We start from the raw sequence: 17,356 nt of genomic DNA on the forward strand, positions 1-17,356 counted from the left end.
GGAGAGAGGAGCTGTACATGTGAGATTTCCAGGAGATCAACACCAGGGACTTCAGTGCTGCAGCTGTAGTGAAGGAGTGTCAGTGTGATGTCAGGGTGTAGAGATCTAAACCAACTCACCCTGTCAATCCCAGAGCCAGATTCTGACTCTTCACAGTCTGTAAGAGTGTGCTCTTCAACAGCGCCTGTACTTCCTAAGACAGTTGAAGAAGGCTAAGATGTGTCCCCAGATCCTCACTAACTTTTACAGATGCACTACAGAAAGCACACTGACAGGCTGCATCACAGTGTGGTGTGGCAACTGCAGTGCTGCTGACCGCAGAGCCCTACAGCGGGTGGTGAAAACTGCCCAGTCCATCACTGGGGTTACCCTCCCATCTATCCAGGACATTGATGACAGACGGTGCTTGAGGAAAGCTCTAAGCATCATCAAAGACCCCACACACCCCAGCTACAGACTTTATGATCTGCTACCATCTGGAAAACGGTACCGGAGCATTCGGGCCCGGACCACCAGACTCAGAGACAGTTTTTACCCCTGCACTATCAAAGTGTTAAACTCCCAGGTCTCTCACTCTCACCTATGATCTGAACCTCACAGTGCCTTCTTCCTTTCTTTCTAACCAAAACCCAAACACACATTGAAAATCTACCTCTACCACACATGTCAAAAGTTCACTCCCCATCATTTCTATCCCCTTATTTCATTCTGTTGATGCATATTTGTGCACATAACCTGTTACCTTTTTGTTGTTTTGCACACTGCTTGTTGTCTCTGCCTTTCTTTTGCTACACAATTGTATTGTTGTTGTTATTTGTTTCTCTCTTTGTACTACTTATGTCCGAGAGCTAGCTAAATAGCATTTCGTTATACCATATACCAGGTATATGAGTGTAATGACAATAAACTTGAAACTTGAAACAAGTTATGGCTATTCATATAAAAAAAGATGTGTTTCAGGGTATTCAAATACAGGATAGAGAGATTAAGTTTTCCCAATTAGCTGATGACACAACGCTATTTTTAAGAAACCATGCAGAGATTGAGAAGGCAATTAAGTGTATCAATGTTTTTTCCTCTGTTTCTGGTCTTTCTCTTAATTTAAAAAAATGTGAACTGATGGCTCTTGGGAACTGTGATGTTTCATCTGTATGTAATATTCCTGTAAAAGATGTAGTTAAATATCTAGGTATTAAGATTTCCAAAAATCAAAAAATTAGAAATGATCTAAACTTTTCTCCAATTATGCATTCATTTGAAAAAAAAAAGACCTTTCTTGAAATGGTCGAATACTTTTGTCTAAATCTGAGGGTTTATCTAGATTAGTTTATGCTTCACTGGTTCTGGATGTACCACCTGCAACTATTACGAAAATTGACTCCAAACTTTTCAAATTTATCTGGAGGAATAAACCCCATTATCTTAAAAGAGAAATTATTTGTCGTCCACAGGCAGAAGGGGGCTTAAATGCTTTAGACTTTAGGACATCTAATGCTATTTTTAACATTAAATGGATACAAAACTATTTAAAAAATAAGCAAAGTGTATGGCATATAATCCCCAATCTGATATTTCAAGAAGTAGGGGTCTAGAGTTTTTACTAAAGTGTAACTTTGACATTGGAAAAATCCCCTTGAAACTTGCCAGTTTTCATAAACAAGTACTTCTGACGTGGTCACTTATGTATAAACATAACTTTTCCCCACATAGATTTACTATCTGGAACAACAAATAGATAAAAATCTGAAATAAAACCTTATTTTTTTAAAACTGGGTCAAGAATGATATAATTTGGATTAAACAATTAATCAAGGCTGATGGTAAAATATATAGTTACACCGAGTTTGTTAATAGATATAATATTTCTATTACTTTGGATCAGTATTTTACTGTAATTAATGTGATTTCTGGGGAAATATTAACTCTTTTAAGGAGTTGTAATAGTAGTCCTTTAGAAACATTGGAAGAATTTACAGCTCATATTAGACTACAAGGAAAGGATATTGTGAGTTGTGGATGTAATAACCAATTTTTGAGATCCCTGTTAAAAAAATGATAATTTACTTGCGATTACAATATATTGGAATTCCACATTTGGAAAGCGCATTGATTGGAGAAAAATTTGGATGATGCCCAATAAATATTGTATAACCAATAAAATTAAGGAGGTTTCATACAAAATAATTCATTGAATTTACCCAGTTAAAACTCTTGTTACCCAATGATTTAAAATTAATATAGATGACAAATGTGTGTTTTGTGACAATAGCCCTGAAACTATTCAGCATTTGTTTTGGTTATGTCCCAGGGTAAAAATGTTCTGGACTAAGTTGCAGAATTATATTAAAAAAGAAACCAATATTGATATTTGTTTTGTTGAAAAATATATTATGTTAAGTTTCAGCCCCAGTGAAAACAATATAAAAATTTCCTTTGAAATAAATTTAATTATTATACTGGCACGCTATCACATACATAAAATGAAGTGGTCTGGGAGGTACCCTGTGTTTGAGTAGTTTAAAATGGAAGTAAAGGGGTATTTGCAGACTATTTCGAAATGCAAAAATATGAAAGCAGTGCAGACATTATTATTTAATTTGTTTAATCATTTTTCATGACTTGAATCTTATGTAGTAGTATGTACCCCTGACGATATTTTTGTTTGGAATTGTTATATTTACTCTTGTTTGTATTGTAATTTTTGTTCTTTTGTTAAGCATAAATAACTTTTTTAAAAAACAAAAAAACATTTAAAATTCCCGCCCCTCTCATGAAACTCTGAGTTTATTGGGCAACTGGACCGAGGCATCTGATTGGCTGTGGATCTTCTTATTCAAAAACAGAGAGTACAGACCCCAGTCACATGATCTGGGTGTTTAATACACACCAGACCCTCACTACTGCACTGTGAACCAGCCCTCCATAGACTCGTGTATCACCACCGCCGCCGGCGGACAGTTATCGGAATCGACACCCCCTGCTGTAGCCCGATCAATAGGCTTCATTTTATTATTTTTTTTTTAATTCACTGACTTTGCGGGCTTTCTTACGTTTTCACTTTAATATCCAAAAACATCTCCGAAGTCCACATATTCAAACGTAAATTGTATTTTTGAAGAACAAGTCACAACAATGACAGTTAATAACATGCTTTATAATAGACTTGTAATAGAATTTATAATAGAATTAACCAAACAATTTAAGACCATTTAAAATAAATGTCCATATTTAAAGATGTAGTAAATGTGGTTAATTTAATATCCAGAGGAACCGCCGATATCGAAATATCCCATTTTAAAACGATCGTATAGCGAGTTGCAATAAGTTATGATTTAGAATTATACTGGTCATGTGTCCTTTTCCAGAGCCAGGATCTACCCTGTGTGGTGGTGCAGTGGGACAGTGCCTCTAGTGGTCATGTACAATACTGCAGCCTGGAGCCCTGTGACTGGACAGCTCACCCACAGGGGCTCAGGAGAGGGAGTCGGGCCTGAAGCAGAGAGCCAGCAGTGTGCTGGAGCCCAGCCTGTCTGAGAGGGAGGAGACAGGAGCCCTGCAGGTGAGTGTGGGGCTGTGGCCCAGTCATCCTGCTGCTGGTGGGACTGGTGTGGGGGTCTCTCTGCACCAGGAGCCCAGCTGGTGTGGCAGCTGCTGGTGCTCTGGACAGGACTGGCTCCAGCCTGCAGGACCCTGAGCTCAGGGCTGTGGAGGGGCTGGCCTCTCCCAGGTCAGGGCCAGCAGGGGGAGAGGAAGGAGTCTGCTGGGAGCCCAGGGTCTCCAGTGCAGTGGGGAGCTCAGAGCCCAGTGTCTAGAAGTGGTGTGGGAGTATCTCTGTGTCCCAGAGAGGAGGGTGGACAGTGGTGCCCCAGAGGCCCAGTGGGGTCCTGCCCAGCGCCCCTGGAGAAAGAGAGGAAGGACTGTCTGCAGAGGCCAGAGCTGTCAGCCCAGCAGAGGGCATCCCAGAGGCTTCTCCTGGCCAAGCAGAGGGGGCTCAGCCTCCCCAGGGAAGAGCCGCTGGCTGGGTCTCTAGAGGGAGGAGGAGCTGTTGACCTTCCTGCTGCTTCTCCACTCGTCCCCAGGGCAGCTGTCCTGTTAGTATCCAGCAGCACCAGTGCTGCTCCTGAGACCCTCATTCTGCCTCTCTGGCTGTTCCTGAACACTCCCTGTGTGGCTGTTTGCTGACAATGATGCCTGTGGAGCTTTAAACTAAACTGCCCTGTGTCCCTGCCTGCTTCAGCTCATACTCCCCATTCCCATCAGCAGGGCTGCCTCTCGGTGTCACTGTGTTCATTCTGACTTCCCACTGCTTCACTGACTGGGTTTCTCCTGGGCCAGTCTGGCCTGGACTTGTGTCTTCTATCCCTTTACACCCTGTGATCTCTGGCTCAAGACTGTCAGGCCTGGGGGCTGGGGGGCGATTCTCATCAGCAGGGAAAGAGCCCATCAGCCCCAGAGACACAGGAGCCCCAGAGACAGAACAGAGTCTGAGAGCAACAACCTCTACTGCTGTGTGAACTGAGTGATGAAAATAAACTCCAGAATGATCAGTGCCACTATCCAGACTTGTCTGTCATTATTCACTTCTCATTTGTTTCTATAGTTTTTCTCTGACCAGCTGTCCACAGGTCCTGTACTGACCAGACAGCAGGTCAGTCAGTATGTCAGCTGGAGCCTCAGTGCACGCTGGGACTACAGGTCACTATTCAGCACCGAAGAAAAGGCAGCAATTCAACTGAAAGATGCAGTTTAGGTTCTGTATTCCACAAGGCTGGTTATGAACATTAGTAATATCTCAACTCTCCTTTCAGTCTGGTAACCTGGATCCTGTGTGGGAGGAGGCTGGACCCTGCTGGTCCCCTGTGTGTGAGGAGAGTGTCCATGTCCCCCTGTGACCTGAAACACTGCCCAGGCTGTAGAGCTCCACTCCGGCTCTGTGCAAGGGGCTGAGCCCTGTCTTTCATCTGAACCTGGCTGGACAGACGCGTCCCACACTGGTGCTGGACACAGCTCTGTGAAACTCCCTGGCTGAAGACGACCAAGCTCCCTTTATCCATTAATACTGACTGAACTAATCCTCACTCCATTAATACTGACTGAACTGATCCTCAGTCCATTAATACTGACTGAACTGATCCTCGCTCCATTAATACTGACTGAACTGCTCCTCAGTCCATTAATACTGACTGAACTGATCTTCACTCCATTAATACTGACTGAACTGATCCTCGCTCCATTAATACTGACTGAACTGATCCTCACTCCATGAACACTGACAGTCCAGAGGAGACAACAGACACACAGAGTCCCATTGGACACAGCAAGACAGCCCAGACATCTTCACACAGGCTGGATTGTCTCAAATACAAAATATTAACAATATAATCTGTAAAATACACAACAGAAATTTTACCTTTGAGAAATAAGCATTGACAAAAATAATTTCAAAATTCAAAAATGCAAAAAAATTAAAAACGTTGGAATAAAATCCCCAAGTTGGTGTCCCCAGCCTGGAGGACAGAAGGAGAGACAGAGTGAGGACCAGTGGAGAGACAGGAGACCAGGATCGTCTCCAGGAATCAGCAGAGGAGTCCCAGCAGACACACTGTCTCTCTCTCAAGGGGGCGGCCAGACTGTCACAGCATCCCCCTCACAGATCCAGAGAAGAGGTATTTCACAGGTTCCTGAATACACAGTAAATGAACCCTGGCTTCTGTATCCACTGGCACAGTACCCAGAGAAACTCATATCAGCTGTGACCCTGTGAGAGAGAAGGAGATCAGAGTCACTGAGCCAGTCTGCTCACCTCAACACACCAGCACCTCTCTCTCCAGCTCCCTCTGCTGTCTCAGAGAAGACCTTCTGTGAAAACTGTCCTGTTATTCCTCACATTGCTGTTGACACATAGGAGCTCATGTTAACTTTTCTCTTTGATCAATAAGATTTACTCAGCAAGTTACAGTTTCTTACAAGTTAGATCATATTTACTTGTCTGTTTGAATTACTTCCTGCCACACAGTTAGAGACTCTGAAAACACAGTCAGTGGACCTGAGACACAACACAGTCAGAGCAGTGATTCCACCACAGTACCAATAAAACACCAGCAGTGTACAGGTCAGTGGGACTGATCACTGCAGGGGCTCAGTTTGTTCTCATTCTGAGCACTTTAGAGCTGCTTCTTCCTTCAGGCCCCCTGAATTACTCACTGACTGTGGGAGATTCTGCTCCTGAATAAAAAGTCCCTTTGCTTTGTGAATTAGGATTGTCAACCTGATTCAGGCCATCTGTCTGTAGGGAAAACAGAGTGAATTTCACTACTCAGAGAACAGACTCAGAGCTGCAGACAGACAGGCTGTGTGTGAGATGAGAGCAGTCAGACAGTATCTGACTTCAGTGGAGACATGATCTTAAACTTGTGATGTTGTGAGACGTGTGCCTGGGGTTTCTCTCTCATGTCTCCTGCAGGAGTGTATGTGAATCACAGGTGAGTCCAGGCTGTTATGTCTCTGAGATTATTTCCAGAAGACAAAGTGCTGGAGAGTCTCTCGATGGGGTTGAAGTGACACAGCTGGGAGGAGCTACAGCTGTGATGTTCAGGAGACTCTTGTCTGCAGAGACCTGGACTGAAACGTGTGGCTGAAGTCCAGTCCTCCTGCATGACAACACTGAGAGAGAATTTCTGCCATGGGATGTTCTGGCTTTTCCTAAAAATTGCATTTTTTTTACTCTTATTGTGAAATACACTGGGGTCTGTAATCTGTTTTAATGGCAGTAATTGGAACTTCATCATCTCTGGCTGTGTATTCTGACTAAGTGCTGTGGGTTAATGTTCTGTAAGAATCCACATTCTATTTTTCCAGTATCTAAACCATGTTTCTGTAATAGTGACCCAGTGACACCCTTGAAACTGCTTATGTACCATCCAGTATCAAGTGGGCTTGACAAACAAACAACACAAGACACAACACACAACACACACACTTACACTTCACTGTCCAGGACTGTTCCATCAACCCATCTCCACTGAGATCCCCATTCCTTCCTGCTCAGACCAATCCAGTAGTAACTGTTGTCCTTTACTAGACGTCCCAGGAGCTCCTGCAGAGAAACATGGAGAAACACCAGCACCAGTCCAGCTACCCGAACACCTGAACCTGAACACATCTTCCTTCTCCTCACGAAAGAGAACAGACTCACAGTGAACACATACAGAGTGACCTCAGCTCACATATCCAGCCTCATTAGCTGGATTCAGAGACAATCAGAACGTGTGTTTCCCATCATCACTGAGAGTCAAGACCAGGTTAGAGGTCTTTACTAGAGACCTTTCATTTCTACTGTTCCAGACAGTAACCATCAAGGGCAGTTTGGGATGTATAAACATCTCTTCATTACAGTACCTCAGCCATTTCTTGATTAATAATTCAACTCCATCAGTTCCTCTTCTAACCAAATATTTTCTATCTCTGTGTCTGACTGGGTTTCCTTGAAAACGTGCAGCTGTGAGCAGGAAACAGCTGCTTTTCCAGATTTAAACGTCCCGCTGATGGGGCTTGTCTGGGTAGCTGGTTCCACACTGTCACAGCCCTTCATGCCAGTGAGAGCAGCAGGAAAGGAGGTTGTGGGTCTGGTGTCAGCTGGGCAGTGTGTCTCCTGGGACAGGGCTGGTCTGAGATCAGAAACTGTATCTGAGCACACAGTGGGCATGATCTCACTGTGCCTGGTGTTGGGCAGCACTGCCTATGAGCTGTAGAGCAGAGATCCATCCCCACACTCTCATCTCTCACACTGCTGCTCACTCTGCTCTGTTCACACACAGGCTGTACAGGGGAAATAGTCACTGCTTTTCAAACTCTGGAAGTGGAAACACAGATTAACCTCTTTTTTGAAGGGGTGATGGGGAAAATGTTTCAGGGGGATTGGTAAAGTCTTAGGTGCTGCAGTGGTCAGCAGTGTGGCCCTGGGTTCAGTTCAGCATATTTTTGGAGGATTAAAAACCTATTTAGACCATTAAAACTCTCCTTGTATTTTTGGAATGGCTTTTCAGTGTAGTGTTTCATGAATGTAAACTAAACTCTCTCCCTCAGTGAGACTATGGTGAATCTCTTGTTCTCACCAGTTCACTCTTGTCATTAATCACCAGCAGCTGAGCTCCCGCTGACGAGCAGGACTGATTTGCAGATGTCCAGGATCTCTGGTCTGTAGAGACGTAGTAACATCTTCCACTGTCTCCCTCCTTCCATCCCTCTGGACAGCACTGCTGCTCTGTACAGACAGACACACAGGAATCACCTGGATTAATACTGACTGAGCCTCAGGGACTCCTCAGGACTCTCCTCTGTACAGACAGACACACAGGAATCACATGGATTAATACTGACTGAGCCTCAGGGATTCCTCAGGACTCTCCTCTGTACAGACAGACACACAGGGATCACCTGGATTAATACTGACTGAGCCTCAGGGATTCCTCAGGACTCTCCTCTGTACAGACAGACACACAGGAATCACCTGGATTAATACTGACTGAGCCTCAGGGATTCCTCAGGACTCTCCTCTGTACAGACTCTCTCAGTTCAGTTCAGTGACACTGAACCACTGAGCTCCTGTACTGTTTCTCCTGGAGTCCTGCAGCACTGAGACTCACACTGACAGACGGGTCAGTAGTGAGTCTCCACCTGATTGTCACTGACTGTGTAGAGAACAGCCCTGAGGCTCTTATCCTCATGTCTGAGAGTCTGTCTGTCTTCTCAAACACGTCTCTTACCAACAGCAGAAGCTCCAGCTCCTGCTGAGACCTGGAGTCAGGCTGCAGTCTGTCTCAGGAGAGTCCCGCACCAGCTGAGACTGGGGTTTCTACACCCTCGTCATGTGATCTTACCTTCCCAGGAGTCTTAGCTCTCGCCACACACTGCAGTAGAGTCACTTCCTGTACCTTCACAATCACAGTGTAGAACATCAACATCACAGGACTGTTCTGTGTCTCAGTTACACACATGAGGTGAGAATTCTGTCTCCATCACTACCAGTGTATGAGACAGCGCCCCCTGTGTGTTGGTGGAAGAGGTGCCCTGATGTGTGCAGATGTTAAGGTGTGTACAGATGTTACAGGTGTGTACAGGTGTGTACAGAGGGCTCTGTAGGCTGGAGCAGAGCACTGTCACTCACTGTCACTGAAGCTCATATGTAGAGTTAAACGGACAGACGTTTTCTACAGCCAGCAGACACAACCCCTCACACTCACTACACCACAGGACTCTCAGGGCTGATCACACACTAAACCATCAGTCTCCACACTCAGTCTCCTCTCCTATAGTCCTACAGAGCACAGCTGGGCTCCTCACAGACAGAACAGCTGCTAGTTCACCAGCTACAGCTCATTGTGTCCAGAAATCAAGACCATTATTATAAAAAAACACCTGTTTCCAAAAGCAGCACCAAGAACTGAGCTCAGATATCACTGCTGCTGCTTTCTGAAAGATCTCAACACAGTTCTGGGTCAGAGCAGTCACTAGTCCAGCTGTCCTGATGGTTATAAATTCTCGACATGTTCATGTAGAAACAGAAAGGGAGAGAGCTCTTGCTGTCACCCTCTCACTCCTCTGACAGACCAGACCCCTCCCTGCTCACAGTCCTGCTGAAGACCCGTCTGCTCTGTCAGTGCAGCTCCAGACCAACCTGAAGACCAGCTCTGTCCAAGAAACAGGTCTTCTCTCTCCTCTCTGCTGCTGTTTCACCCTGCAGACCTGTCACTCCTACACACACTCAACTCTCACTCCTACACACACTCAACTCTCACTCCTACACACACTCAACTCTCACTCCCACACACACACTCAACTCTCACTCCCACACACACACTCAACTCTCACTCCCACACACACTCAACTCTCACTCCTACACACACACACTCAACTCTCACTCCTACACACACACTTCACTCTCACTCCCACACACACACACTTCACTCTCACTCCCACACACACACTTCACTCTCACTCCTACACACACTCAACTCTCACTCCCACACACACTCAACTCTCACTCCTACACACACTCAACTCTCACTCCTACACACACACTCAACTCTCACTCCCACACACACTCAACTCTCACACCCACACACACACTCAACTCTCACTCCTACACACACACTTCACTCTCGCTCCCACACACACTCAATTCTCACTCCCACACACACACACACTCTCTCACTCCCACACACACACACACTCTCACTCCCACACACACACTTACTTGTCTTCCCAGTAAAGGGCTCCACACAGAACTTCTCCAGCTGTTTCCTGTATCTCTCAGCTTCACTCCTGTATCTCTCAGCTTCACTCCAGTGTGTCGCAGATTTATTCTGGTTTCTCTCCAGCTCCGACTTCATCTTCTCCAGCTCCTCCTCCTTCTTCTCCAGTCTTCTCTCCCAGTCTGAGCTGTTCTGTTTCCACACTGCAGGTCACAGCCCCAGAACACACAACATCATTTAATTAACCAGATTCATCTGTCTCCCTGTCATCTGTATATCAGCTGTCCGTCTCTGTCTGCCTGATCTATCAATCACAGGAATGATCCACTTCAGTAGTATTATCATCTCCTGGTCTGTGCATCTCTGATCTTAATTATTTAATTAAACTAATGATTTACAATTAATATCATGAGTATTTCAGTGCTAGTTGAGAAAGGGTGTGTGTCTGGATGAGGACAGATAAGAGCACAGCGATCCACACAGGAAGCAGGAGCTACAGCAGACAGCTCTCCTGGGGGACTGGGAGCTGCAGGAAGCTCCGCCTGAGAGGACCTGTGTGTTCCTGCAGAGTCTTCTGTCCTCATCCAGACAGCCTGGGCACAGCCTGCTGGGATGTGTACAGAGAGTGGGGCTGAAACCCAGGGAGGTTGTGATGAGGGTTTACAGCTCACTGGTGAACCCCCTGTAGGACACTGTGCTTAGCTCTGGTCAGCACACTGGTGAACCCCCTGTAGGACACTGTGCTCAGCTCTGGTCAGCACACTGGTGAACCCCCTGTAGGACACTGTGCTCAGCTCTGGTCAGCACACTGGTGAACCCCCTGTAGGACACTGTGCTCAGCTCTGGTCAGCACACTGGTGAACCCCCTGTAGGACACTGTGCTCAGCTCTGGTCAGCACACTGGTGAACCCCCTGTAGGACACTGTGCTCAGCTCTGGTCAGCACACTGCTGGAAGGACACAACAGCCTCAGCAGGAGCTCAAGGAAGAGGAGAGAGACTGATTCCTGCTCTCAGGTGTTGCTCTGTGCAGACAGGACTCTCCAGAGTCCTGAGACCTGCTGGTAATTCAAGATCATGAACACAGATTGAACACGTGAACAATGTAAATTAAATCATTATATTGAATATTGAATTGTAACTCTCTGTAAACATTATTTTAATTATACTGTATTATATGACATCATTTCTGAATGAGGACTTCCCAACACACTAGGCTCTGTAATTACATACATACTGTAGAAAGATCAGTTAAAATCCTGCTCGTAATAACACTATATCTTTCTCAACCTTTTCTGTGTGTTTATAGTGTGTTTATACCTCTATTCTCTATAATCATGAGTCTTGTTCACTGCTATTTTCTGTTTTAGCTTGTGAAGACAAAACCACAACCTTCCCCACAGAGAAGCTCTGAATGACCAGAGGAACGTCACCATAGCAACAGAGCTGAAATACAGAAACCTCAACACTTCACACTGCTACAGCCCTTCAGGAAACACAACTGTGGTGTTAAAAATACTTTGAGAAATTAAACACTTCACTGGCTTTGTGCAATTAGGACTTTCAGGTCATGTGACTTGTAGTCTCTTCCTGTCTCATGCAGTAAGAGAGCAGCTTGAGCCCAGCAGCTCACAGCCTGGAGCCACAGTCCTGAACAGCAGATATCCAGAGGCTGATCAGAGCCCAGAATATCTGGTATTGCTTCACAGACACATATAAAAGAGAAGGGTGACTGTGTGTAGCCACTCTTGCTGTTCAGACATCAAAGCCATTTGATCACTGTAAGATTAGACACAGATTCACACAGGTCCATATGAAATGACAGGAGCGACTATCAGACTTACAGACTTTCCCCAGGGCAATGACTGTGACCAGTAAGACACACACTGTGACTCCCAGGCTGATGGACACACAGCTCCTACTCCTGGACTGTCCTGGCCAGGGAGAGAGGGAGACAGGTGAATTCTCCCCACAGACTGGACACAGCAGGACTCTGAGTGGCCGGAGAAGTGGAGCTCAAGCAGACACCCTGACTGGAGCTGCAGGGTGTCACTGGGACTGACTGTGGAGGAGGGGTGTGAGCAGCTGAAGGCTCAGAGTGAGACACTTCAGGAGGGGGGCTGACAGAGGCGTCTCCTCACACCAGAGCTGTGAAGAGGTCATGTGACTGACCACTGAGGAGTGAAAATACACTGTGGTCAGAGTGAAGACCCACCGGTGCAGACTGACTGACTGAGAGAGATCACAAAGAGAGTCAGATAGAAACAGCCAAGGAGACCAGGAAACACAAAGAATAAAATGTCAGACATGAACAGATCAGATATAAAGGTGAAATAGTGCAGCAGAGCAGACACACACTGTCAGTATGCAGGTGTGTTGACCTTTCACTGTGTCAGTTAGCTGATCAGGTCTTTCATTCTGTCTTGTTGTGTATCAGTGAGTCGCTGTCAGAGTCACAGACAGACGACAGTAAGTCAGAGTTTATCAGTGTGTTACAGAACCAGTGTATCAGAGTATAACTGTGTGAGTGTATCAGTGTATCAGAGTGTTATTGTGCTAGAGTCTCAGTGTCTCAGTGTCTCAGTCTCTCAGTATATCAGTGTCTCAGTGTCTCAGTGTCTCAGTATCTCAGTGTCTCAGTGTCTCAGTGTCTCAGTGTCTCGGTCTCTCAGTGTCTCAATGTCTCAGTGTCTCAGTGTCTCAGTCTCTCAGTATATCAGTGTCTCAGTGTCTCAGTCTCTCAGTGTCTCAGTGTCTCAGTGTCTCAGTGCATCAGCTCTGTACTCACTGGTCTGCTCTCCTCCTGGCTCTCTCTCTGCTCTCCTGGTCACAGTCTCGTACACGTCCTGTGCTGGTTTCTGTAGCCCAGTGTAAACACTGTCTGTGTCCATAGATCTGACTGTATTAGCAGGGTCCAGTGAGACGTTTGGACACTGAGTCACACTGAGTCTCTGCCAGGTCAGAGTGACACTAAAACACTGGACAGCAAACAGGAACTCAGAAACCCCTCCTCCTCCTCTCCTTCTTGCTCATTCTCTCTCTCTCTAACCCTCTGAGAGACGCTGGCACAGCCTGAGACAGAGGAACATCTGCAGACACACTAGACTGAGAGGGAGAGGGAGAAGGACAGAGAGACACCATCACACTCACAGAGGCACAGAGTGAGAGAGGCAGAGAGACAGCAGGAGAAAGACAGTGTCTGGTCACTCTCCCAGCGCAGCGTCAGTTTCCTGTACTGCACAGCAGCACAACCTGTCTCTGGACTCTGTCCAGCCCAGTAGCAGGAGGTGTGTTCCCAGTGTGTTCCTGGATAGTGTCTGTGAGGCTGACAGTCAGATCCAGTCCCGACTCCAGCAGGGAGCTGTGTCAGCATGCACAGGAACAAGAGACACCTGAGACTCCACAGCCAAAACGTTGTGTTTCTTCTCTTCTCTTTCAGCAGGAATAAACCTTTACCTGTTCCTCTGCAGCCTGCAAACACTGTGATCAGCTGTAAGTCTCAGGCCAGGCTGCCTGCACACTGACAGTCACACTAAGAGAGAGTGAGCACCAGTGGTGAGAGTCTCTTGTTCTTGAAGAGATGAGAATGAAGAAGGTGACTCTCAAACACACTCTTTTCCCTGTGAGAAGGACATGATGGACTGTTAGACTTACAGATCCCCACGACAGCGACTGCAGCCAGCAAGAGGCACACTGTGACTCCCAGAGCAATGAGCAGACCCCTCCTGCTCCTGGGCTGGGCTGAGACAGAGAGAGAGAGAGACGGGTTAATAAAGAAACTCTGACCGCCTGGCACACAGCTGGGGAGGGTGAGGAGGAGACACAGCTCCCGTCCTGCGCTGTGGTCAGAGTGGGGTCAGAGTGGGGTCAGACTTCACATGAACGAGAGCTCTGGGCAGTAAGAGAGAAAATACTGCAGAAAACCAAACCACAAGACAACAAACAGGAAACTACAGTCGTGTCAGCTTTATATAGAAGAAGGGTTACAAACAGATATATGATTTAAAAGTATTTATGTGCAGTCACATTTATTTGTCTCTATAACAATATGTGCAATGTAATTTAGAAACTAGTTGTTGTGCACAAGTTTAAGGCATCTTAGACACACTAAGGAGTTACAGGATATGTCTGTTCTGAGCATCTTCACTCAGAGACTCCACAGGTTTCTTACTGTATAAAACACATCCACACAGAAGAACAGTGAGAAACGAGAGCAGTTCAGTAGTTAGGAGCTCACTGATCCAGGAGCTCACCCAGCTGTGTCCTGAGAGAAGCCAGGGTATCGGCTTCAACACCACAGCAGGACAGCTCATCCCAGACTCCCACAGCTGCTCTGGAGTCAGAAGAGCTTCGACTGTTAATAATACAGCTGAGTTTGGGAGGGAAGAAACCCAGCTTGGAATGTGCAGTCAAACACCTGATCACATCTCAAGGTCACCTGTACACGAGCTGCCAGTGTTAAGTGTGAGTAGCTCAACCATCAAACCCACAAATAAGATCTCATGGACTCTGTGTCAGGTGTTCCTCACCAGAGACCACTTTCTGGACTGGGAAACACAGATCTGCCAGGACTAACTGTTTAAATTCAGTGGAATCTTCCTGTGAAGAACTCAGACATCTCTACAATATGACCTGATCGCACACTACAATGACAGGCTACAGTATCATTCCTGCTTTTTCAGGAAATGACATCATGGAGAATTAGAGCACAGATTAGCAGAGGAGAGGGAGATCTGGACTGTTGTCCGGCCTCCTAAACTTTCATGAAAATTCAAATTCTGAACTACTTGTAACAAATACTGTCATGACATCACAGTTCATAACTAATGCTAAACAACCGAGACCCTTTACAATATCTCAGTGTTACAGTCTAGCAGACAGACAGTATCACAGTGTTACAGTGCAGCAGACAGACAGTATCACAGTGTTACAGTGCAGCAGACAGTATCACAGTGTTACAGTCTAGCTGACAGACAGTATCACAGTGTTACAGTGCAGCAGACAGACAGCATCACAGTGTTACAGTGCAGCAGACAGTATCACAGTGTTACAGTCTAGCAGACAGACAGTATCACAGTGTTACAGTGCAGCAGACAGACAGTATCACAGTGTTCCAGTGCAGCACACAGACAGTATCACAGTGTTCCAGTGCAGCAGACAGCATCACAGTATTACAGTCTAGCAGACAGTATCACAGTTTTACAGCCTAGCAGACAGACAGTATCACAGTGTTACAGTCTAGCAGACAGACAGTATCACAGTGTTCCAGTGCAGCAGACAGTATCACAGTGTTACAGCCTAGCAGACAGACAGTATCACAGTGTTACAGTGCAGCAGACAGACAGTATCACAGTGTTACAGTGCAGAAGACAGACAGTATCACAGTGTTGCAGTGCAGCAGACAGCATCACAGTGTTACAGTGCAGCAGACAGACAGTATCACAGTGTTCCAGTGCAGCAGACAGCATCACAGTATTACAGTGTTACAGCCTAGCAGACAGACAGTATCACAGTGTTACAGTGCAGCAGACAGACAGTATCACAGTGTTACAGTGCAGAAAACAGACAGTATCACAGTGTTCCAGTGCAGCAGACAGCATCACAGTATTACAGTCTAGCAGACAGACAGTATCACAGTGTTACAGTGCAGCAGACAGTATCACGGTATTACAGTCTAGCAGACAGACAGTATCACAGTGTTACAGTGCAGCAGACAGTATCACAATGTTACAGTGCAGCAGACAGACAGTATCACAGTGTTCCAGTGCAGCAGACAGCATCACAGTGTTACAGTGCAGCAGACAGACAGTATCACAGTGTTGCAGTGCAGCAGACAGCATCACAGTATTACAGTCTAGCAGACAGACAGTATCACAGTGTTCCAGTGCAGCAGACAGCATCACAGTATTACAGTCTAGCAGACAGACAGTATCACAGTGTTCCAGTGCAGCAGACAGCATCACAGTATTACAGTCTAGCAGACAGACAGTATCACAGTGTTACAGTGCAGCAGACAGTATCACGGTATTACAGTCTAGCAGACAGACAGTATCACAGTGTTCCAGTGCAGCAGACAGCATCACAGTGTTACAGTACAGCAGACAGACAGTATCACAGTGTTACAGTGCAGAAGACAGACAATATCACAGTGTTACAGTGCAGTAGACAGTATCACAGGGTTCTAGTTTAGCAGACAGACAGTATCACAGTGTTCCAGTGCAGCAGACAGACGGTATCACATTGTTCCAGTGTCAGAGGCAGCTGTGGGGGTCTGTACTCACTGTGGGGGGATCCTGGCTGTGCTGGAATAGTGGTGATGGTTGGCCTCTCCTGTCCCTGTATGTTAGTGAATTTGATGTCAGCGTAGGTCACATCTTCAGCCATGGTGTCTCACTGTCTCAGCGTCTTTAAAATGTCTCTTTCTCGTCACGCTGGACTGCCTCTCCGCACAGAGACAGAAGGAAGGGTACTGAACGAGGAAGAGTCAGAAGGAGGAGTTTTCTCAGTTCCTGTTGTTGTGACTCAATGCCCCCTTCTCATTTCAAACCTTTCTGCAGTTCTAATCATGTAACATACAGTTGGAACATAAAATATCCTCCATTTAAGTTCCACACGTTTGATTCTACATGTTAACATAATAGATTACTTATATTTAGACAGATCCAAGACTTTTTGAAAATCATTTGCTGCTTCTACAGTGTTTACTAATCCTATTAGTTTGGTATCTTGGGCAACCTGACTAGTTTACTAACTGGACCAGAAAGTAGATCACTGACATAAATCAGGAAGACCAGCAGAAACTCCACTAGTTATATCATCCTAATAAGAGAACTGACCTCTCATCTGTGCTCTCTGTTTAATAACCAATTCTCAGTCCAAACACAATCCTTTCCTGGAATTTCTAACACCTGTGAAATGAGAATGAACCTTTTATGCTAAACTTTATCAAAAGCCTTCTGAAAATCTAACCATACCAGATCATCCTCTCTGTGTGTCCATTCCCGATGCTGGCTGTGTGAAGATCTCTAGGAAGTTGCTCAGACAAGTCCTGCCTCTTCTGAATCTGTGCTGACTGGTCCCCAGTATCTGATTTCCACACAGGTGA

General features: G+C 45.8%; 1 protein-coding gene across 6 annotated transcripts; it reads right to left on the reverse strand.

Moving 5' to 3' along the window:
- Positions 1 to 4,740: 4,740 nt before the first annotated feature.
- LOC138224809 (C-type lectin domain family 1 member A-like) lies at positions 4,741 to 17,356 on the reverse strand. 6 transcript variants are annotated; one of them, XM_069182884.1, is made up of 7 exons: positions 17,226 to 17,356; positions 16,533 to 16,720; positions 13,906 to 13,992; positions 10,256 to 10,456; positions 8,115 to 8,263; positions 6,984 to 7,096; positions 4,741 to 5,758 (listed from the first exon to the last, which is right to left on the reverse strand). In XM_069182884.1, exons 2-7 carry the CDS (start codon positions 16,633 to 16,635, stop codon positions 5,614 to 5,616), a joined length of 798 nt encoding a protein of 265 aa, XP_069038985.1. In that variant the 5' UTR covers positions 16,636 to 16,720; positions 17,226 to 17,356; the 3' UTR covers positions 4,741 to 5,613. The 6 variants fall into 6 exon arrangements, 5 of the variants coding, with proteins under 5 accessions (XP_069038985.1, XP_069038984.1, XP_069038983.1 ...); XR_011183244.1 differs by lacking the exons at positions 13,906 to 13,992; positions 16,533 to 16,720; positions 17,226 to 17,356 and adding exons at positions 6,205 to 6,286; positions 12,096 to 12,185; positions 13,040 to 13,468 and having other exon boundaries at positions 5,703 to 5,758; XM_069182883.1 differs by lacking the exon at positions 17,226 to 17,356 and having other exon boundaries at positions 16,533 to 16,932.

Source organism: Lepisosteus oculatus, chromosome 23, assembly GCF_040954835.1.
Source record: "Lepisosteus oculatus isolate fLepOcu1 chromosome 23, fLepOcu1.hap2, whole genome shotgun sequence".
Classification (NCBI taxonomy): domain Eukaryota; kingdom Metazoa; phylum Chordata; class Actinopteri; order Semionotiformes; family Lepisosteidae; genus Lepisosteus; species Lepisosteus oculatus.

Bases quoted from the DNA above. Each gene is read 5' to 3' on its own strand.
- LOC138224809 (XM_069182882.1), bottom strand. From the start codon at position 13,142: ATGGACACAGACAGTGTTTACACTGGGCTACAGAAACCAGCACAGGAC. The intron at 10,457-12,095 runs GTAAGTCTGATA...TGTGACCTGCAG, and splicing joins CATTGCCCTGGGGAAAGTCT to TGTGGAAACAGAACAGCTCA. The intron at 8,264-10,255 runs GTAAGTGTGTGT...CTGTCTGTACAG, and splicing joins GCCCTTTACTGGGAAGACAA to AGCAGCAGTGCTGTCCAGAG.